Consider the following 21,513-nt stretch of genomic DNA (forward strand, 5'->3'; position numbering starts at 1 on the left):
AGGCTTTCTGGAGTGAGAGATAGAACACACAGCAGGCTCAGAGAGAGAGATAGCCCTCACATCAGGCTCAGAGAGAAAGCAATCACAGCAGGCTTTCTGGAGTGCGAGAGGTAGCACCAGCAGCAGGCTTTCTGGAACGAGACAGCACCAACAGCAGGCTTTCTGGAACGAGATAGCACCAACAGCAGGCTTTCTGGAACGAGATAGCACTCACAGAAGGCTTTCTGAAGCAAGATAGCACTCACAGCAGGCTTTCTGGAGAGAGATAGCACTCGCAGCAGGCTTTCTGGAGAGAGATATCACTCACAGCAGGCACAGAGAGAGAGATAGCCCTCACATCAGGCTCAGAGAGAAAGCAATCACAGCTGGCTTTCTGGAGTGAGAGATAGAACACACAGCAGGCTTAGAGAGAGAGATAGCACTCACAGCAGGCTCAGAGAGAGAGATGGCACTCCCAGCAGGCTTTATGGAGAGAGAGATAGCACTCAGCAGCCTTTCTGGAGCGAGAGATAGGTTTCACAGCAGGGTTTCTGGAGAGCGAATGCACTCACTCACAGCAGGCTTTTTGGAGCGAGAAATAACACTCAGCAGCCTTTCGAGTCGGAGAGATAGCACTCGCAGCAGTCTTAGAGAGAGAGATAGCACTCACAGCAGGCTTACTGAAGCGGGAGAGCACGCACAGCAGGCCTTCTGGAGCAAGATAGCACTCACAGCAGGCTTTCTGGAGAGAGATAGCACTCGCAGCAGGCTTTCTGGAGAGAGATATCACTCACAGCGGCTCAGAGAGAGAGATAGCCCTCACAGCAGGCTCAGAGAGAAAGCAATCACAGCTGGCTTTCTGGAGAGAGAGATAGCACTCCCAGCAGGCTTTATGGAGAGAGAGAGATAGCACTCACAGCAGTCTTAAAGAGAGAGATAGCACTCAGCAGCCTTTCTGGAGAGAGATAGGTTTCACAGCAGGGTTTCTGGAGAGAGAATGCACTCACAGCAGGCTTTTTGGAGCGAGGAATAACACTCAGCAGCTTTTCTAGTCGGAGAGATAGCACTCACAGCAGTCTTAGAGAGAGAGATAGCTCTCACAGCAGGCTTACTGAAGCGGGAGATCACGCACAGCAGGCCTTCTGGAGAGAGATGTAGCACTCACAGCAGGCTTTCTGGAGCGGGATAGCACTCACAGCAGGCTTTCTGGAGAGAGAGATAGCACTCGCCGCAGGCTTTCTGGAGCGAGAGAGCACTCACAGCAGGCTTTTTGGAGCGAGACAGCACTCACTGCAGACTTTCTGGAGAGAGATAGCACTCACAGCAGGCTTTCTGGAGAGTCAGATAGCAGTCACAGCAGGCTTTCTGGAGGGAGATAGCACTGACAGCAGGCTTAAAGAGAGAGAGCACTCACAGCAAGCTTTCTGGAGATAGATAGCACACACAGCAGGCTTTCTGGAGTGTCAGATAGCACTCACAGCAGACTTTCTGGAGAGGGAGATTGCACTCACAGCAGGCTTTCTGGAGAGGGATAGCACTCAACAGGCTTTCTTTAGTGAGATAGCACTTACAGCAGGCTTTCTTGAGAGCGAGATAGCACTCACAGCAGGCTTCCTGGAGAGGGAGATAGCACTCATAGCAGGCTTAGAGATAGATAGCACTAACAGCAGGTTTCTGGAGAGAGATTGCACTCACAGCAGACTTTCTGGAGAGAGAGATAGCAATCACAGCAGGCTTTCTGGAGAGAGAGATAGCACTCACAGCAGGCTCTCTGGGGAGAGTTAGCACTCACTGCAGGCTTTCTGGAGAAAGAGATAGCACTCACAGCAGGCTTTCAGGAGTGAGAGATAGCACTCAGAATGCTTTCTGGAGAGAGGAATGGCACTCATTGCAGGCTTTCTGGAGAGCGAGAAAGCACTCACAGCAGGCTTTCTCTAGAGAGATAGAACTCACGGCAGGCTTTCTCTAGAGAGATAGCACTCACAGCAGGCTTTCTCTAGAGAGACAGCACTCACAGCAGGCTTTCTGGAGAGATTGATAGCACTCACAGCAGGCTTTCTGGAGAGAGTGATAGCACTAACAGGAGGCTTTCTGGAGGTTGACATAGCACTCACAGCAGGCTTTCTGGAGTGTCAGATAGCACTCACAGCAGACTTTCTGGAGAGGGAGATTGCACTCACAGCAGGCTTTCTGGAGAGGGATAGCACTCACAGCAGGCTTTCTTTAGTGAGAATACACTTACAGCAGGCTTACTTGAGAGCGAGATAGCACTCATACCAGGCTTTCTGGAGAGGGAGATAGCACTCATAGCAGACTTAGAGAGAGATAGCACTAACAGCAGGTTTCTGGAGAGAGATAGCACTCACAGCAGGCTTTCTGGAGAGAGAGATAGCACTCACAGCAGGCTTTCTGGGGAGAGATAGCACACACAGCAGGCTTTCTGGAGAAAGAGATAGCACTCACAGCAGGCTTTCAGGAGTGAGAGATAGCACTCACAGAATGCTTTCTGGAGACAGGAATGGCACTCATTGCAGGCTTTATGGAGAGCGAGAAAGCACTCACAGCAGGCTTTCTCTAGAGAGATAGCACTCACGGCAGGCTTTCTCTAGAGAGATAGCACTCACAGCAGGCTTTCTCTAGAGAGACAGCACTCACAGCAGGCTTTCTGGAGAGAGTGATAGCACTAACAGGAGGCTTTCTGGAGGTTGACATAGCACTCACAGCAGGTTTCTGGAGAGAGATAGCACTCACAGCAGGCTTTCTGGAGAGAGATAGCACTCAGCAGCCTTTCTGGAGAGAGATAGTTTTCACAGCAGGGTTTCTGGAGAGAGAATGCACTCACAGCAGGCTTTTTGGAGTGAGGAATAGCACTCAGCAGCTTTTCTAGTCGGAGAGATAGCACTCACAGCAGTCTTAGAGAGAGATAGCACTCACAGCAGGCTTACTGAAGCGAGAGAGCACGCACAGCAGGTTTTCTGGAGAGAGATGTAGCACTCACAGCAGGCTTTCTGGAGAGAGAGAGATAGCACTCGCAGCAGGCTTTCTGGAGAGAGATAGCACTCAAAGCAGGCTTTCTGGACCGGATAGCACTCACAGCAGGCTTTCTGGAGAAAGAGATAGCACTCACCGCAGGCTTTCTGGAGCGAGAGAGCACTCACAGCAGGCTATCTGGAGAGAGATAGCACTCACAGCAGTCTTAGAGAGAGGTAGCACTCACAGCAGGCTATCTGGAGAGAGATATCACTCACAGCAGGCTTTCTGGAGAGTCAGATAGCACTCACAGCAGGCTTTCTGGGGAGAAATAACACACACAGCAGGCTTAAAGAGAGAGATAGCACTCACAGCAGGCTTTCTGTAGAGAGATAGCACTCACAGCAGGCTTTCTCGAGAGGGAGATAGCACTCACAGCAAGTTTCTGGAGAAAGATAGCACTCACAGCAGGCTTTCTGGAACGAGATAGCATTCACAGCAGGCTTTGTGAAGCGAGATAGTACTCACAGCAGGCTTTCTGAAGTGAGATAGCACTCACAGCAGGCTTTCTGGAGAAAGAGATAGCACTCACCGCAGGCTTTCTGGAGCGAGAGAGCACTCACAGCAGGCTATCTGGAGAGAGATAGCACTCACATCAGTCTTAGAGAGAGATAGCACCAACAGCAGTCTTTCTGGAACGAGATAGCACTCACAGCAGGCTTTCTGGAGAGAGAGATAGCACTCACAGCAGGCTTTCTGGAGAGAGAGATAGTACTCACAGCAGGCTTTCTGAAGTGAGATCGCACTCACAGCAGGATTCCTGGAGAGAGAGATAGCACTCACAGCAGGCTTTCTGGAGAGAGTGAGATAGCACTCACAGCAGGCTTTCTGGAGAGAGAATAGCACTCACAGCAGGCTTTCTGGAGAGAGAGATAGCACTCAGCAGACTTTCTGGAGAGGGGGATAACACACAGGAGGTTTCTGGAGAGAGATAGCACCACAGCAAGCTTTATGGAACGAGATAGCACTCACAGCAGGCTTTCAAAGCGAGATAGTACTCACAGCAGGCTTTCTGAAGTGAGATAGCACTCACAGCAGGCTTCCTGGAGAGAGAGAGATAGCACTCACAGCAGGCTTTCTGAAGTGAGATAGCACTCACAGCAGGCTTTCTGGAGAGAGATAGCACTCGCAGCAATCTTAGACAGAGAGGTAGCACTCAGCAGGCTTACTGAAGCAAGAGAGCACTCACAGAATGCTTTCTGGAGAGAGGAATGGCACTCATGGCAGGCTTTTTGGAGAGCCAGATAGCACTTTCAGCAGGCATTTTGAAGCGAGATATCAATCACAGCAGGCGTTCTGAAGCGAGAGAGCACTCACAGCAGGCTTTCAGGAGTGAGAGATGGCACTCACAGAATGCTTTCTGGAGAGAGGAATGGCACTCATGGCAGGCTTTCTGGAGAGCGAGATAGTACTCACAGCAGGCTTTTTGAAGCGAGATAGCAATCACAGCAGGCGTTCTGAAGCGAGAGAGCACTCACAGCAGGCTTTCAGGATTGAGAGATAGCACCAACAGCAGGCTTTCTGGAATGAGATAGCACTCTCAGCAGGCTTTCTAAAGTGAGATAGTACTCAGCAGGTTTTGTGAAGTGAGATAGCACTCACAGAAGGCTTTCTGAAGCAAGATAGCACTCACAGCAGGCTTTCTGGAGAGAGATAGCACTCACAGCAGGCTTTCTGGAGAGAGATAGCACTCACAGCAGGCTTTCTGGAGAGAGATAGCACTCGCAGCAGGCTTTCTGGAGAGAGATATCACTCACAGCAGGCTCAGAGAGAGAGATAGCCCCCACAGCAGGCTGAGAGAGAAAGCAATCACAGCAGGCTTTCTGGAGTGAGAGATAGAACACACAGCAGGCTTAGAGAGAGAGATAGCACTCACAGCAGGCTCAGAGAGAGAGATAGCACTCGCAGCAGGCTTTCTGAAGCGAGATAGCACTCACAGAAGGCTTTCTGAAGCAAGATAGCACTCACATCAGGCTTTTTGGAGAGAGATAGCACTCGCAGCAGGCTTTCTGGAGAGAGATATCACTCACAGCAGGCTCAGAGAGAGAGATAGCCCCCACAGCAGGCTCAGAGAGAAAGCAATCACAGCAGGCTTTCTGGAGTGAGAGATAGAACACACAGCAGGCTTAGAGAGAGATAGCACTCACAGCAGGCTCAGAGAGAGAGATAGCACTCGCAGCAGGCTTTCTGAAGCGAGATAGCACTCACAGAAGGCTTTCTGAAGCAAGATAGCACTCACAGCAGGCTTTTTGGAGAGAGATAGCACTCGCAGCAGGCTTTCTGGAGAGAGATATCACTCACAGCAGGCTCAGAGAGAGAGATAGCCTCCACAGCAGGCTCAGAGAGAAAGCACTCACAGAATGCTTTCTGGAGAGAGGAATGGCACTCATTGCAGGCTTTCTGCAGAGCGAGATAGCACTCACAGCAGGCTTTCTCTAGAAAGATAGCACTCACAGCAGGCTTTCTCTAGAGAGATAGCACTCACAAGCTTTTTCTAGGGAGACAGCATTCACAGCAGGCTTGCTGGAGAGAGAGATAGCACTCACAGCAGGCGTTCTGGAGAGATTGATAGCACTCACAGCAGGTTTTCTGGAGAGAGTGATAGCACTCACAGCAGGCTTTCTGGAGGTTGAGATAGCACTCAGCAGGTTTCTGGAGAGAGATAGCACTCAGCAGGGTTTCTGGAGAGAGATAGCACTCACATCAGGCTTTCTGGAGAGGGATAGCACCCACAGCAGGCTTTCTGGAGAGAGATCACACTCACAGCAGGCTTTCTGGAGAGAGATAGAACTCACAGCAGGCTCTCTGGAGACAGATAGCACTCACAGCAGGCTTTCTGGACATAGATAGCACTCACAGCAGGCTTTCTGGACAGAGGTAGCACTCACAGCAGGCTTTCTGGAGAGGGAGATAGCACTCACAGCAGGTATTCTGGAGAATCAGATAACACTCACAGCAGGCTTTCTGGAGAGGGAGATAGCACTCACAGCAGGCATTCTGGAGAGGGAGATAGCACACAGCAGGCTTTCTGCAGAGAGATAGCACTCACAGCAGGTTTCTGGAGAGCGAGATAGCACTCACAGCAGGCTTTCTGCAGCAAGATAGCACTTAGCAGGCTTTCTGGAGAGTGATAGCACTCACAGCAGGCTTTCTGGAGAGAGATAGCACTCACAGCAGGCTTTCTGGAGAGAGATAGCACTCACAGCAGGCTTTCTGGAACGTGATAGCACTGACAGCGGGCTTAGAGAGAGAGACAGCACTCACAGCAGGCTTTCTGGAGTGAGACAGCACTCACAGCAGGCTTTCTGAAGCGAGATAGCACTCACAGCAAGCTTTCTGGAGTGAGAGAGAGAGATAACACTCACAGCAGGCTTAGAGAGAGGGACAGTCAGTTCACATCAGCAGAGAGAGCGGAGTCGGTCTCTGTACTGCCTGAAAGGTGGTCTATGAGAAGCAACCCACTGGGATAGGATCCAATCCTCACCTGATACCGGGAGGAGCACAGTCTTTTGGGCCAATTCATTAGCCATCTGCCAACCAATCCAACCCATGTCTCTCACTGACAAAGACCAGTGTATGGCCCTTGTATAAACCAGGCCAGACAAGCAGAATGTTCTCCCCTGTCACCACTGCTTGAATTATCGATCCAGACTCCTTGCCTTAAAGAAACAGGTCCATTAATCATCCACAGATCAAAATGAGAACGGTAAAATAAAAGAAAGGGGAATTAAGCGAATGACGAGGAAGGAACCTTGCACAGTACTGAAGGAGTGCCGCACTATCAGAGGGTCAGTACTGAGTGAGTGCCGTACTCTCAGAGGGTCAGTACTGAGGGAGTGACGCACTGTCAGAGGATCAGTACTGAGGGAGTGTCGCACTGTCAGAGGGTCAGTACTGAGGGAGTGCTGCACTGTCAGAGGGTCAGTACTGAGGGACTGCTGCACTGTCAGAAGATCAGTACTGAGGGAGCGCCGCACTGTCAGAGGGTCAGTACTGAGGGAGTGCTGCACTGTAAGAGGGTCAGTACTGAGGGAGTGCCGCATTGTCAGAGGGTCAGTACTGAGGGAGTGCCGCACTGTCAGAGGGTCAGTACTGAGGGAGTGCCGCACTGTCAGAGGGTCAGTACTGAGGGAGTGCCGCACTGTCAGAGGGTCAGTACTGAGGGAGTGCTGCACTGTCGGAGGATCAGTATTGAGGGAGTGCCGCACTGTCAGAGGGTCGGTACTGAAGGAGTGCCGCACTATCAGAGGGTCAGTACTGAGTGAGTGCCACACTGTCAGAGGGTCAGTACTGAGGGAGTGCCGCATTGTCAGAGGGTCAGTAATGAGGGAGTGCCGCACTGTCAGAGGGTCAGTACTGAGGGAGTGCCGCACTGTGAGAGTGTCAGTACTGAGGGAGAGCCGCACTGTCAGAGGGTCAGTACTGAGGGAGTGCTGCACTGTCAGAGGGTCAGTACTGAGGGAGTGCTGCACTGTCAGAAGGTCAGTACTGAGGAAGCGCCGCACTGTCAGAGGGTTAGTACTGAGGGAGTGCCGCACTGTCAGAGGGTCAGTACTGAGGGAGTGCTGCACTGTAAGAGGGTCAGGACTGAGGGAGTGCCGCATTGTCAGAGGGTCAGTACTGAGGGAGTACCGCACTATCAGAGGGTCAGTACTGAGTGAGTGCCACACTGTCAGATGGTCAGTACTGAGGGAGTGCCGCACTGTCGGAGGTTCAGTACTGAGGGAGTGCCGCACTGCCAGAGGGTCAGTACTGAGGGAGCGCCGCACTGTGAGAGGGTCAGTACAGAGGGAGTGCTGCACTGTCAGAGGGCCAGTACTGAGGGAATGACGCACTGTCAGAGAGACAGTACTGAGGGAGTGCTGTACTGTAAGAGGGTCAGGACTGAGGAAGTGCCGCATTGTCAGAGGGTCAGTACTGAGAGGGTACCGCACTCTCAGAGGGTCAGTACTGAGTGAGTGCCACACTGTCAGATGGTCAGTACTGAGGGAGTGCCGCACTGTCAGAGGGTCAGTACTGAGGGTATGCCGCATTGTCAGAGGGTCAGTACTGAGGGAGCGCCGCACTGTCAGAGGGTCAGTACTGAGGGAGTGCCGCACTGTGAGAGTGTCAGTACTGAGGGAGAGCCGCACTGTCAGAGGGTCAGTACTGAGGGAATGCCGCACTGTCAGAGGATCAGTACTGAGGGAGTGCTGCACTGTCAGAGGGTCAGTACTGAGGGAGTGCCGCACTGTCAGAGGATCAGTACTGAGGTAGTGTCGCACTGTCAGAGGGTCAGTACTGAGGGAGTGCTGCACTGTCAGAGGATCAGTACTGAGGGAGTGCTGCACTGTCAGAGGGTCAGTACTGAGGGAGTGCCGCACTGTCAGAGGATCAGTACTGAGGGAGCGCCGCACTGTCAGAGGGTCTGTACTGAGGGAGTGTCGCACTGTCAGAAGGTCAGTACTGAGGGAGCGCCGCACTGTCAGAAGGTCAGTACTGAGGGAGTGCTGCACTGTCGGAGGATCAGTATTGAGGGAGTGCCGCACTGTCAGAGGGTCAGTACGGAGGGAGTGCCGCACTGTCAGGGGGTCAGTGCTGAGGGAGTGCCGCATTGTCAGAGGGTCAGTACTGAGGGAGTGCCGCACTGTGAGAGTGTCAGGACTGAGGGAGTGCTGCATTGTCAGAGGGTCAGTACTGAGGGAGTGCCGCACTGTCAGAGGGTCAGTACTGAGGGAGTGCCGCACTGTCAGAGGGTCAGTACTGAGGGAGCACCGCACTATCAGACGGTCAGTACTGAGTGAGTGCCACACTGTCAGATGGTCAGTACTGAGGGAGTGCCGCACTGTCAGAGGGTCAGTACTGAGGGATTGCCGCATTGTCAGAGGGTCAATACTGAGGGAGTGCCGCACTGTCAGAGGGTCAGTACTGAGGGAGTGCCGCACTGTCAGAGGGTCAGTACTGAGGGAGTGCCGCATTGTCAGAGGGTCAATACTGAGGGAGTGCCGCACTGTGAGAGTGTCAGTACTGAGGGAGTGCCGCACTGTCAGAGAGTCAGTACTGAGGGAGTGCAGCACTGTCAGAGGGTCAGTACTGAGGGAGTGCCGCACTGTCACAGGGCCAATACTGAGGGAGTGCCGCACTGTGAGAGTGTCAGTACTGAGGGAGTGCCGCACTGTCAGAGGGTCAGTACTGAGTGAGTGCTGCACTGTCAGAGGGTCAGTACTGAGGGAGTGCCGCACTGTCAGAGGGTCAGTACTGAGGGAGTGCCGCACTGTCAGAGGATCAGTACTGAGGGAGTGTCGCACTGTCAGAGGGTCAGTACTGAGGGAGTTCTGCACTGTCAGAGGGTCAGTACTGAGGGAGTGCTGCACTGTCAGAAGGTCAGTACTGAGGGAGTGCTGCACTGTCAGAGGGTCAGTACTGAGGGAGTGCTGCACTGTCAGAGGGTCGGTACTGAAGGAGTGCCGCACTATCAGATGGTCAGTACTGAGTGAGTGCCACACTGTCAGAGGGTCAGTACGGAGGGAGTGCCGCACTGTCAGAGGGTCAGTACTGAGGGAGTGCCGCATTGTCAGAGGGTCAGTACTGAGGGAGTGCCGCACTGTCAGAGTGTCTGTACTGAGGGAGAGCCGCACTGTCAGAGGGTCAGTACTGAGGGAGTGCCGCACTGTCAGAGGATCAGTACTGAGGGAGTGCCGCATAGTCAGAGGGTCAGTACTGAGGGAGTGCCGCACTGTGAGAGTGTCAGTGCTGAGGAAGAGCCGCACTGTAAGAGGGTCAGTACTGAGGGAGTGCTGCACTGTCAGAGGGTCGGTACTGAAGGAGTGCCGCACTATCAGAGGGTCAGTACTGAGTGAGTGCCACACTGTCAGAGGGTCAGTACTGAGGGAGTGCCGCACTGTCAGAGGGTCAGTACTGAGGGAGTGCCGCACTGTCAGAGGATCAGTACTGAGGGAGTGTCGCACTGTCAGAGGGTCAGTACTGAGGGAGTGCTGCATTGTCAGAGGGTCAGTACTGAGGGAGTGCCGCACTGTCAGAGGGTCAGTACTGAGGGAGCACCGCACTGTCAGTACTGAGGGAGTGCCGCACTGTCAGAGGGTCAGTACTGAGGGAGCACCGCACTGTCAGAGGGTCAATACTGAGCGAGCGCCGCACTGTCAGAGGGTCAGTACTGAGGGAGCGCTGCACTGTCAGAGGGTCAGTGCTGAGCGAGTGCTGCACTGTCAGAGGGTCAGTACTGAGGGAGTGCCGCACTGTCAGAGGGTCAGTACTGAGGGAGTGTCGCACTGTCAGAGGGTCAGTACTGAGGGAGTGCTGCCCTGTCAGAGGGTCAGTACTGAGGGAGCGCCGCACTGTCAGAGGGTCAGTACTGAGGGACTGCTGCACTGTCAGAGGGTCAGTACTGAGGGAGCGCCGCACTGTCAGAGGGTCAGTACTGAGGGACTGCTGCACTGTCAGAGGGTCAGTACTGAGGGAGCGCCGCACTGTCAGAGCGTCAGCACTGAGGGAGTGCTGCACTGTCAGAGGGTCAGTACTGAGGGAGAGCCGCACTGTCAGAGGGTCAGTACTGAGGGAGTGCCGCACTGTCAGAGGGTCAGTACTGAGGGAGTGCCGCACTGTCAGAGGGTCAGTACTGAGGGAGTGCCGCACTGTCAGAGGGTCAGTACTGAGGGAGTGCCGCACTGTCGGAGGGTCAGTACTGAGGGAGAGCCGCACTGTCAGAGGGTCAGTACTGAGGGAGTGCCGCACTGTCAGAGGGTCAGTACTGAGGGAGTGCCTCACTGTCAGAGGGTCAGTACTGAGGGAGCGCTGCACTGTCAGAGGGTCAGTACTGAGGGAGTGCTGCACTGTCAGAGGGTCAGTACTGAGGGAGTGCCGCACTGTCAGATGGTCAGTACTGAGGGAGTGCCGCACTGTCAGAGGGTCAGTACTGAGGGAGTGCCGCACTGTCAGAGGGTCAGTACTGAGGGAGTGTCGCACTGTCAGAGGGTCAGTACTGAGTGAGTGCCGCACTGTCAGAGGGTCAGTACTGAGGGAGTGCCGCACTGTCAGAGGGTCAGTACTGAGGGAGTGCCGCACTTTCAGAGGGTCAGTACTGAGGGAGCGCTGCACTGTCAGAGGGTCAGTACTGAGGGAGTGCCGCACTGTCAGAGGGTCAGTACTGAGGGAGCGCCGCACTGTCAGAGGGTCAGTACTGAGGGAGTGTCGCACTGTCAGAGAGTCAGTACTGAGGGAGTGCCGCAGTGTCAGAGGGTCAGTACTGAGGGAGTGTCGCACTGTCAGAGAGTCAGTACTGAGGGAGTGCCGCACTGTCAGAGGGTCAGTACTGAGGGAGTGCCGCACTGTCAGAGTGTCAGTACTGAGGGAGTGCCGCACTGTCAGAGGGTCAGTACTGAGGGAGTGCTGCACTGTCAGAGTGTCAGTACCGAGGGAGCGCCGCACTGTCAGAGGGTCAGTACTGAGGGAGTGCTGCACTGTCAGAGTGTCAGTACTGAGGGAGTGCCGCAGTGTCAGAGGGTCAGTACTGAGCGAGCATCAGGGAAAACACCAAATTCCGAACTCTCACAACAATTCTTACTCCAGGAGAAAACGATATCGATCATTTGGCAGGGCGACGCTGATTGGCCCCGGTGTGGCCACGGAGAAAGCAACGGGAAAACTATCGGCTCCCGGGAAATTCAGATTCCTTTTGTTTGCGAATGACGGGCTCCCGGGTTTGAATGTTGTTCCTCAGAACTGTGAACGCACCCCGCTACGATCTGATTATATTAACGGGGCCACTCGTGTGGCGCACTTGCGATTGTTCAGCGAGTGCTGCCCAATCGCAACTTGAGGCCTCAGTCCGGCCTTTGTGACATTTGAGCAGGGCGCAATCAACCGCTCGTAGATTCCCTCCCAGTGCAGGCGCGCACCAATCAGCCCATCGAGCCTGTCCCGACCATCTGAACGACATTCCCGCCCGCGGCCCACGGGATAGTTTTGAGTCGCCCCATTGCTGCGCCGGGCCGTGGCGGGTGACGAAAACGGCTCAATCTGTCGTCTGTTCTTCCGCAGAAAATGGTTCACAACATTCACAACCACGTCTCCAACGACAAGAGGTTCAATGGCTCGGAGAGGTGAGTGCTGCCGTTAGCGCCTGGTCCTGACCAGCCGACGGAGCGGGCCTCCGGGAGGTGCCCCGTGACTCGCTCGTACACCCTCCACCCGCTCTCAGGGGCCCTGGCAACTCCCCCCTTGTTGCAGACACTCTCTGGCATTACGGGCAGGGGTGGGGTTCTGATTCAAGGCCACGGGATCCCCTCCGGCAGTGCCGCAGTTTTGCGGATGACCCCCGGAACGTCGAGAGGATCGGCACGATGACGTTTCCGTCACCCTGCGACGGAGACTGGGGTTTGTGTGGGTAGAGAGGCGGAGGGACACGGGGAGCGGGATGGAGAGATGGGGAGGGAATGAGAGAGAGAGAGAGAGAGGAAACGGGGGAGAGAGCGAGGTTACGGGCGAGAGAGGTAGAGGAAACGGGGGAGAGATGGAGAGAGAGAGAGAGAACCGGGATAGAGAGAGAGAGAGAAAACCGTAATGGAGAGAGAGAAGGAGAACCAGGATAGAGAGAGAGAGAGAGAGAGAGAGAGAGAGGAAACGGGGGAGAGATGGAGAGAGAGAGAGAGAACCGGGATAGAGAGAGAAAACCGTAATGGAGAGAGAGAAGGAGAACCAGGATAGAGAGAGAGAGAGAGAGAGAACCGGGTTAGAGAGAGAAAGAACCGGGATGGAGAGAGAGAGAGAGAAAACCGTGATGGAGAGGGAGAACCAGGATAGAGAGAGAGAGAGAAAGAGAACCGGGATAGAGAGAGAGAGAACCGGGATAGAGAGCGAGAGAGAGAACCAGGATAGAGAGAGAGAGAAAGAGAACCGGGATAGAGAGAGAGAGAGAGAGTGAACCGGGATAGAGAGAGAGAGAGAACCGGGATAGAGAGAGAGAGAGAACCGGGATAGAGAGAGAACCGGGAGATAGAGAGAGAGAGAGAGAGAGAGAGAAAACTGGGATAGAGAGAGAGAGAGAACCGGGATTGAGAGAGAGAGAGAGAGAGAGAACCGGGACAGAAAGATAGAACCGGGATAGAGAGAGAGAACCGGGATAGAGAGAGAGAACCGGGATAGAGAGAGAGAACCGGGATAGAGAGAGAGAGAGAACTGGGATAGAGAGAGAGAGAGAACCGGGATAGAGAGAGAGAGAGAACCGGGATAGAGAGAGAGAGAGAGAACCGGGAAAGAGAGAGAGAACCGGGATAGAGAGAGAGAGAGAGAACCAGGGTAGAGAGAGAGAGAACCGGGATAGAGAGAGAGAAAGAACTGGGATAGAGAGAGAGAGAGAGAACCGGGACAGAGAGAGAGAGAGAGAGAGAACTGGGATAGAGAGAGAGAGAACCAGGGTAGAGCGAGAGAGAGAAAACCGTGATGGAGAGAGAGAGAGAGAGAGAACCGGGATAGAGAGAGAGAGAGAGGGAGAGAACCGGGATTGAGAGAGAGAGAGAGAGAGAGAACCGGGATAGAGAGAGAGAGAACCGGGATCGACAGAGAGAGAGAGAACCGGGATAGACAGAGAGAGAGAGAACCGGGATAGAGAGAGGGAGAGAGAGAGAACCGGGATAGAGAGAGAGAGAGAGAGAACCGGGATAGAGAGAGAGAGAGAACCGGGATTGAGAGAGAGAGAGAGAGAACCGGGATGGAGAGAGAGAGAGAACCGGGATAGAGAGAGAGAGAGAACCGGGATAGAGAGAGAGAGAGAACCGGGATAGAGAGAGAGAGAGAACCGGGATAGAGAGAGAGAGAGAACCGGGATAGAGAGAGAGAGAGAACCGGGATAGAGAGAGAGAGAGAACCGGGATAGAGAGAGAGAGAGAACCGGGATAGAGAGAGAGAGAGAGAGAACCGGGATAGAGAGAGAGAGAGAGAGAACCGGGATAGAGAGAGAGAGAGAGAGAACCGGGATAGAGAGAGAGAGAGAACCGGGATAGAGAGAGAGAGAGAACCGGGATAGAGAGAGAGAGAGAACCGGGATAGAGAGAGAGAGAGAGAACCGGGATAGAGAGAGAGAGAGAGAGAGAGAACCGGGATAGAGAGAGAGAGAGAGAGAGAGAGAACCGGGATAGAGAGAGAGAGAACCGCGATAGAGAGCGAGAGAGAGAGAACCGGGATAGAGAGCGAGAGAGAGAGAACCGGGATAGAGAGAGAGAGAGAAAACGTGATGGAGAGGGAGAACCAGGATAGAGAGAGAGAGAGAACCAGCATAGATAGCGAGAGAGATAACCGGGTTAGAGAGAGAGAGAGAGAACGGGGAGAGAGAGAGAGAACCGGGAGAGTGAGAGAGAGAGAACCGGGAGAGAGACAGAGAGAGAGAAAACTGTGATGGAGAGAGAGAAGGAGAACCAGGAGAGAGAGAGAGAGAACCGGGATAGAGAGAGAGAGAGAGAACCGGGATAGAGAGAGAGAGAGAACCGGGATAGAGAGAGAGAGAGTGAGAGAGAACCGGGATAGCGAGAGAGAGAGAGAGAACCGGGATGGAGAGAGAGAGAGAAAACCGTGATGGAGAGGGAGAACCAGGATAGAGAGAAAGAGAACCGGGATAGAGAGAGAGAGAACCGGGATAGAGACAGAGAGAGAACCGGGATAGAGAGAGAGAGAACCGGGATAGAGAGAGAGAGAGAGAGAGAGAACCGCGACAGAGAGAGAGACAGAGAACCGGGATAGAGAGAGAGAATAGGGATAGAGAGAGAGAGAGAACAGGGATAGAGAGAGAGAGAGAAAACCGTGATGGAGAGGGAGAACCGGGATAGAGAGAGAGAGAGAGAACCGGGATAGAGAGAGAGAGAGAGAGAACCGGGATAGAGAGAGAGATAGAGAACCGGGATAGAGAGAGAGAGAACCAGGATAGAGAGAGAGAGAACCAGGATAGAGAGAGAGAGAACCGGGATAGAGAGAGAGAGAACCAGGATAGAGAGAGAGAGAACCGGGATATAGAGAGAGACAGAGAGAGAGAACCGGGATAGAGAGAGAGAGAGAGAAAACCGGGATAGAGAGAGAGAGAGAGAACCGGGATTGAGAGAGAGAGAACCAGGATTGAGAGACAGAGAACCGGGATAGAGAGAGAGAGGGAGAACCGGGAAAGAGAGAGAGAGAGGGAGAACCGGGAAAGAAAGAGAGAACCGTGATAGAGAGAGAGAGAGAACTGGGATAGAGAGAGAGAGAGAGAACTGGGATAGAGAGAGAGAGAGAGAACTGGGATAGAGAGAGAGAGAGAGAACCAGGATAGAGAGAGAGATAACCGGGATATAGAGAGAGAGAGAGAACCGGGATAGAGAGAGAGTGAGAGAACCGGGATAAAGATAGAGAGAGAGAGAACCGGGATAGAGGAGAGAGAGAGAGAACCGGGATAGAGAGAGAGGAACCGGGATAGAGAGAGAGAACCGGGATAGAAAGAGAGAGGGAACCAGGATAGAGAGAGAGAGAGAGAACCGGGATAGAGAGAGAGAGAGAGAGAGAGAAAACCGGGATAGAGAGAGAGAGAGAACCGGTATTGAGAGAGAGAGAGAGAACCGGGATAGAGAGAGATAGAACCGGGATAGAGAGAGAGAGAGAGAGAAAAAACCGGGATAGAGAGAGAGAGAGAACCGGGATTGAGAGAGGGAGAGAGAACCGAGATAGAGAGAGAGAGATCCGGGATAGAGAGAGATAGAACCGGGATAGAGAGAGAGAGAGGGAGAACCGGGATAGAGAGAGAGAGAGAGAGAGAGAGAACCGGGATAGAGAGAGAGAGAACCGCGATAGAGAGCGAGAGAGAGAGAACCGGGATAGAGAGAGAGAGAGAAAACGTGATGGAGAGGGAGAACCGGGATAGAGAGCGAGAGAGATAACCGGGTTAGAGAGAGAGAGAGAGAACGGGGAGAGAGAGAGAGAGAACCGGGAGAGTGAGAGAGAGAGAACCGGGAGAGAGAGAGAGAGAGAGAGAAAACTGTGATGGAGAGAGAGAAGGAGAACCAGGAGAGAGAGAGAGAGGAACCGGGATAGAGAGAGAGAACCGGGATAGAGAGAGAGAGGGAACCAGGATAGAGAGAGAGAGAGAGAACCGGGATAGAGAGAGAGTGAGAGAGAGAGAAAACCGGGATAGAGAGAGAGAGAGAACCGGTATTGAGAGAGAGAGAGAGAGAACCGGAATAGAGAGAGATAGAACCGGGATAGAGAGAGAGAGAGAGAGAGAAAACCGGGATAGAGAGAGAGAGAGAACCGGGATTGAGAGAGGGAGAGAGAACCGAGATAGAGAGAGAGAGAACCGAGATAGAGAGAGAGAGAACCGGGATAGAGAGAGAGAGAACCGGGATAGAGAGAGATAGAACCGGGATAGAGACAGAGAGAGAACCGGGATAGAGAGAGAGAGAACCGGGATGGAGAGAGAGAGAACCGGGATAGAGAGAGAGAGAGAGAGAGAGAGAGAACCGGGATAGAGAGAGAGAGAGAGAACCGCGACAGAGAGAGAGACAGAGAACCGGGATAGAGAGAGAGAATAGGGATAGAGAGAGAACAGGGATAGAGAGAGAGAGAGAAAACCGTGATGGAGAGGGAGAACCGGGATAGAGAGAGAGAGAGAGAACCGGGATAGAGAGAGAGAGAGAGAACCGGGATAGAGAGAGAGAGAGAGAACCGGGATAGAGAGAGAGAGAGAGAACCGGGATAGAGAGAGAGAGAGAACTGGGATAGAGAGAGAGAGAGAACCAGGATAGAGAGAGAGAGAACCGGGATAGAGAGAGAGAGAACCAGGATAGAGAGAGAGAGAACCGGGATATAGAGAGAGACAGAGAGAGAGAACCGGGATAGAGAGAGAGAGAGAACCGGGATTGAGAGAGAGAGAACCAGGATTGAGAGACAGAGAACCGGGATAGAGAGAGAGAGGGAGAACCGGGAAAGAGAGAGAGAGGGAGAACCGGGAAAGAGAGAGAGAACCGGGATAGAGAGAGGGAGAGAACTGGGATAGAGAGAGAGAGAGAGAACTGGGATAGAGAGAGAGAGAGAACTGGGATAGAGAGAGAGAGAGAGAACCAGGATAGAGAGAGAGATAACCGGGATATATAGAGAGAGAGAACCGGGATAGAGAGAGAGAGAGAACCGGGATAGAGAGAGAGAGAGAGAGAGAACCGGGATAGAGAGAGAGTGAGAGAACCGGGATAGAGATAGAGAGAGAGAGAGAGAACCGGGATAGAGGAGAGAGAGAGAGAACCGGGATAGAGAGAGATAGAACCGGGATAGAGAGAGAGAGAAAACCGGGATAGAGAGAGAGAGAGAACCGGGATTGAGAGAGGGAGAGAGAACCGAGATAGATAGAGAGAGAACCGGGATAGAGAGAGAGAGAACCGGGATAGAGAGAGATAGAACCGGGATAGAGAGAGAGAGAACCGGGATAGAGAGAGAGAGTACCGGGATAGAGAGAGAGAGAGAGAGTACCGGGATAGAGAGAGAGAGAGAGAACCGGGATAGAGAGAGAGAGAACTGGGATAGAGAGAGAGAGAGAGAGAACCAGGAAAGAGAGAGAGAACTGGGATAGAGAGAGAGAGAGAACTGGGATAGAGAGAGAGAGAGAGAGAACTGGGATAGAGAGAGAGAGAGAGAACCAGGATAGAGAGAGAGCGAGAACTGGGATAGAGAGAGAGGGAGAGAACTGGGATAGAGGGAGAGAGAGAGAGAGAGAAAACTGGGATAGAGAGAGAGAGAGAGAACCGAGATAGAGAGAGAGAGAACTGGGATAGAGAGAGAGAGAGAGAACCAGGAAAGAGAGAGAGAACTGGGATAGAGAGAGAGAGAGAACTGGGATAGAGAGAGAGAGAGAGAACCAGGATAGAGAGAGAGAGAGAACCGGGATAGAGAGAGAGAAAGAACTGGGATAGAGAGAGAGAGAGAGAACCAGGATAGAGAGAGAGAGAACCGGGATAGAGAGAGAGAGAGAAAACCGGGATAGAGAGAGAGAGAGAACCGGGATAGAGAGAGAGAAAGAACTGGGATAGAGAGAGAGAGAGTGAACCGGGATTGAGAGAGAGAGAATCAGGATTGAGAGAGAGAGAACCGGGATAGAGAGAGAGAGGGAGAACCGGGAAAGAGAGAGAGAGGGAGAACCGGGAAAGAGAGAGAGAACCGGGATATAGAGAGAGACAGAGAGAGAGAACCGGGATAGAGAGAGAGAGAGAACCGGGATTGAGAGAGAGAGAACCAGGATTGAGAGACAGAGAACCGGGATAGAGAGAGAGAGGGAGAACCGGGAAAGAGAGAGAGAGGGAGAACCGGGAAAGAGAGAGAGAACCGGGATAGAGAGAGAGAGAGAACTGGGATAGAGAGAGAGAGAGAGAACTGGGATAGAGAGAGAGAGAGAACTGGGATAGAGAGAGAGAGAGAGAACCAGGATAGAGAGAGAGATAACCGGGATATATAGAGAGAGAGAACCGGGATAGAGAGAGAGAGAGAACCGGGATAGAGAGAGAGAGAGAGAGAGAACCGGGATAGAGAGAGAGTGAGAGAACCGGGATAGAGATAGAGAGAGAGAGAGAACCGGGATAGAGGAGAGAGAGAGAGAACCGGGATAGAGAGAGATAGAACCGGGATAGAGAGAGAGAGAAAACCGGGATAGAGAGAGAGAGAGAACCGGGATTGAGAGAGGGAGAGAGAACCGAGATAGATAGAGAGAGAACCGGGATAGAGAGAGAGAGAACCGGGATAGAGAGAGATAGAACCGGGATAGAGAGAGAGAGAACCGGGATAGAGAGAGAGAGTACCGGGATAGAGAGAGAGAGAGAGAGTACCGGGATAGAGAGAGAGAGAGAGAACCGGAATAGAGAGAGAGAGAACTGGGATAGAGAGAGAGAGAGAGAGAACCAGGAAAGAGAGAGAGAACTGGGATAGAGAGAGAGAGAGAACTGGGATAGAGAGAGAGAGAGAGAGAACTGGGATAGAGAGAGAGAGAGAGAGAACCAGGATAGAGAGAGAGCGAGAACCGGGATAGAGAGAGAGGGAGAGAACTGAGATAGAGGGAGAGAGAGAGAGAGAGAAAACTGGGATAGAGAGAGAGAGAGAGAACCGAGATAGAGAGAGAGAGAACTGGGATAGAGAGAGAGAGAGAGAACCAGGAAGGAGAGAGAGAACTGGGATAGAGAGAGAGAAAGAACTGGGATAGAGAGAGAGAGAGAGAACCAGGATAGAGAGAGAGAGAACCAGGATAGAGAGAGAGAGAACCGGGATAGAGAGAGAGAGAGAAAACCGGGATGGAGAGAGAGAGAGAACCGGGATAGAGAGAGAGAAAGAACTGGGATAGAGAGAGAGAGAGAGAACCGGGATTGAGAGAGAGAGAACCAGGATTGAGAGAGAGAGAACCAGGATGAGAGAGAGGGAGAACCGGGAAAGAGAGAGAGAGGGAGAACCGGGAAAGAGAGAGAGAACCGGGATAGAGAGAGAGAGAGAGAACTGGGATAGAGAGAGAGAGAGAGAACTGGGATAGAGAGAGAGAGAGAGAACCAGGATAGAGAGAGAGAGAACCGGGATAGAGAGAGAGAGAGAGAGAGAGAGAGAACCGGGATAGAGAGAGAGTGAGAGAACCGGGATAGAGATAGAGAGAGAGAGAGAACCGGGATAGAGGAGAGAGAGAGAGAACCGGGATAGAGAGAGAGAGAACTGGGATAGAGAGAGAGAGAGAGAACCAGGAAAGAGAGAGAGAACTGGGATAGAGAGAGAGAGAGAACTGGGATAGAGAGAGAGAGAGAGAACCAGGATAGAGAGAGAGAGAGAACCGGGATAGAGAGAGGGAAAGAACTGGGATAGAGAGAGAGAGAGAGAGAACCAGGATAGAGAGAGAGAGAACCAGGATAGAGAGAGAGAGAACCGGGATATAGAGAGAGACAGAGAGAGAGAGCCGGGATAGAGAGAGAGAGAGAGAGAGAGAGAGAGAGAAAACCGGGATAGAGAGAGAGAGAGAACCGGGATTGAGAGAGAGAGAACCAGGATTGAGAGAGAGAGAACCGGGATAGAGAGAGAGAGGGAGAACCGGAAAAAGAGAGAGAGGGAGAACCGGGAAAGAGAGAGAGAACTGGGATAGAGAGAGAGAGAGAGAGAACTGGGATAGAGAGAGAGAGAGAGAACTGGGATAGAGAGAGAACCAGGATAGAGAGAGAGAGAGAACCGGGATAGAGAGAGAGAGAGAACCGGGATAGAGAGAGAGTGAGAGAACCGGGATAGAGATAGAGAGAGAGAGAACCGGGATAGAGGAGAGAGAGAGAGAACCGGGATAGAGAGAGAGAACCGGGATAGAGAGAGAGAGAGAACTGGGATAGAGAGAGAGAGAGAGAGAACTGGAATAGAGAGAGAGAGAGAGAGAACTGGGATAGAGAGAGAGAGAGAGAACCAGGATAGAGAGAGAGAGAACCGGGATAGAGAGAGAGAGAGAGAGAGAGAACCGGGATAGAGAGAGAGTGAGAGAACCGGGATAGAGATAGAGAGAGAGAGAACCGGGATAGAGGAGAGAGAGAGAGAGAACCGGGATAGAGAGAGAGGAACCGGGATAGAGAGAGAGATCCGGGATAGAGAGAGAGAGGGAACCAGGATAGAGAGAGATAGAGAGAGAGAGAGAGAAAACCGGGATAGAGAGAGAGAGAGAACCGGGATTGAGAGAGAGAGAGAGAACCGGGATAGGGAGAGATAGAACCGGGATTGAGAGAGGGAGAGAGAACCGAGATAGAGAGAGAGAGAACCGGGATAGAGAGAGATAGAACCGGGATTGAGAGAGAGAGAGAGGGAGAACCGGGATAGAGAGAGAGAGAACCGGGATAGAGAGAGAGAGTACCGGGATAGAGAGAGAGAGAGAGAGTACCGGGATAGAGAGAGAGAGAGTACCGGGATAGAGAGAGAGAGAGAACCGGGATAGAGAGAGAGAGTACCGGGATAGAGAGAGAGAGAGAATACCGGGATAGAGAGAGAGAGAGAGAACCGGGATAGAGAGAGAGAGAGAACCGGGATAGAGAGAGAGAAAACTGGGATAGAGAGAGAGAGAGAACTGGGATAGAGAGAGAGAGAACCAGGATAGCGAGAGAGAGAGAACCGGGATAGAGAGAGAGAGAGAACTGGGAGAGAGAGAGAGAACCAGGATAGAGAGAGAGAGAGAACCGGGATAGAGAGAGAGAAAGAACTGGGATAGAGAGAGAGAGAGAGAACCAGGATAGAGAGAGAGAGAGAACCGGGATAGAGAGAGAGAAAGAACTGGGATAGAGAGAGAGAGAGAGAACCAGGATAGAGAGAGAGAGAACCAGGATAGAGAGAGAGAGAACCGGGATAGAGAGAGAGAGAGAAAACCGGGATGGAGAGAGAGAGAGAACCGGGATAGAGAGAGAGAAAGAACTGGGATAGAGAGAGAGAGAGAGAACCGGGATTGAGAGAGAGAGAACCAGGATTGAGAGAGAGAGAACCAGGATGAGAGAGAGGGAGAACCGGGAAAGAGAG

At 52.7% G+C, this 21,513-nt stretch overlaps 1 protein-coding gene across 1 annotated transcript in view; it reads left to right on the forward strand.

The window, feature by feature from the left end:
* Positions 1-21,513, forward strand: part of LOC140406854 (uncharacterized protein C14orf93-like) — a gene marked incomplete at its 5' end in the record, with an annotated part of 77,525 nt that overhangs the window by 15,727 nt on the left and 40,285 nt on the right. Inside the window, one exon of the mRNA XM_072494736.1 lies at positions 12,046-12,107. Coding sequence (XP_072350837.1) covers positions 12,046-12,107 — 62 coding nt within the window. The remainder of the gene's footprint in view (positions 1-12,045; positions 12,108-21,513) is intronic.

This window comes from Scyliorhinus torazame, unplaced genomic scaffold (genome assembly GCF_047496885.1).
Source record: "Scyliorhinus torazame isolate Kashiwa2021f unplaced genomic scaffold, sScyTor2.1 scaffold_937, whole genome shotgun sequence".
In the NCBI taxonomy this organism is placed as follows: Eukaryota; Metazoa; Chordata; class Chondrichthyes; order Carcharhiniformes; family Scyliorhinidae; genus Scyliorhinus; species Scyliorhinus torazame.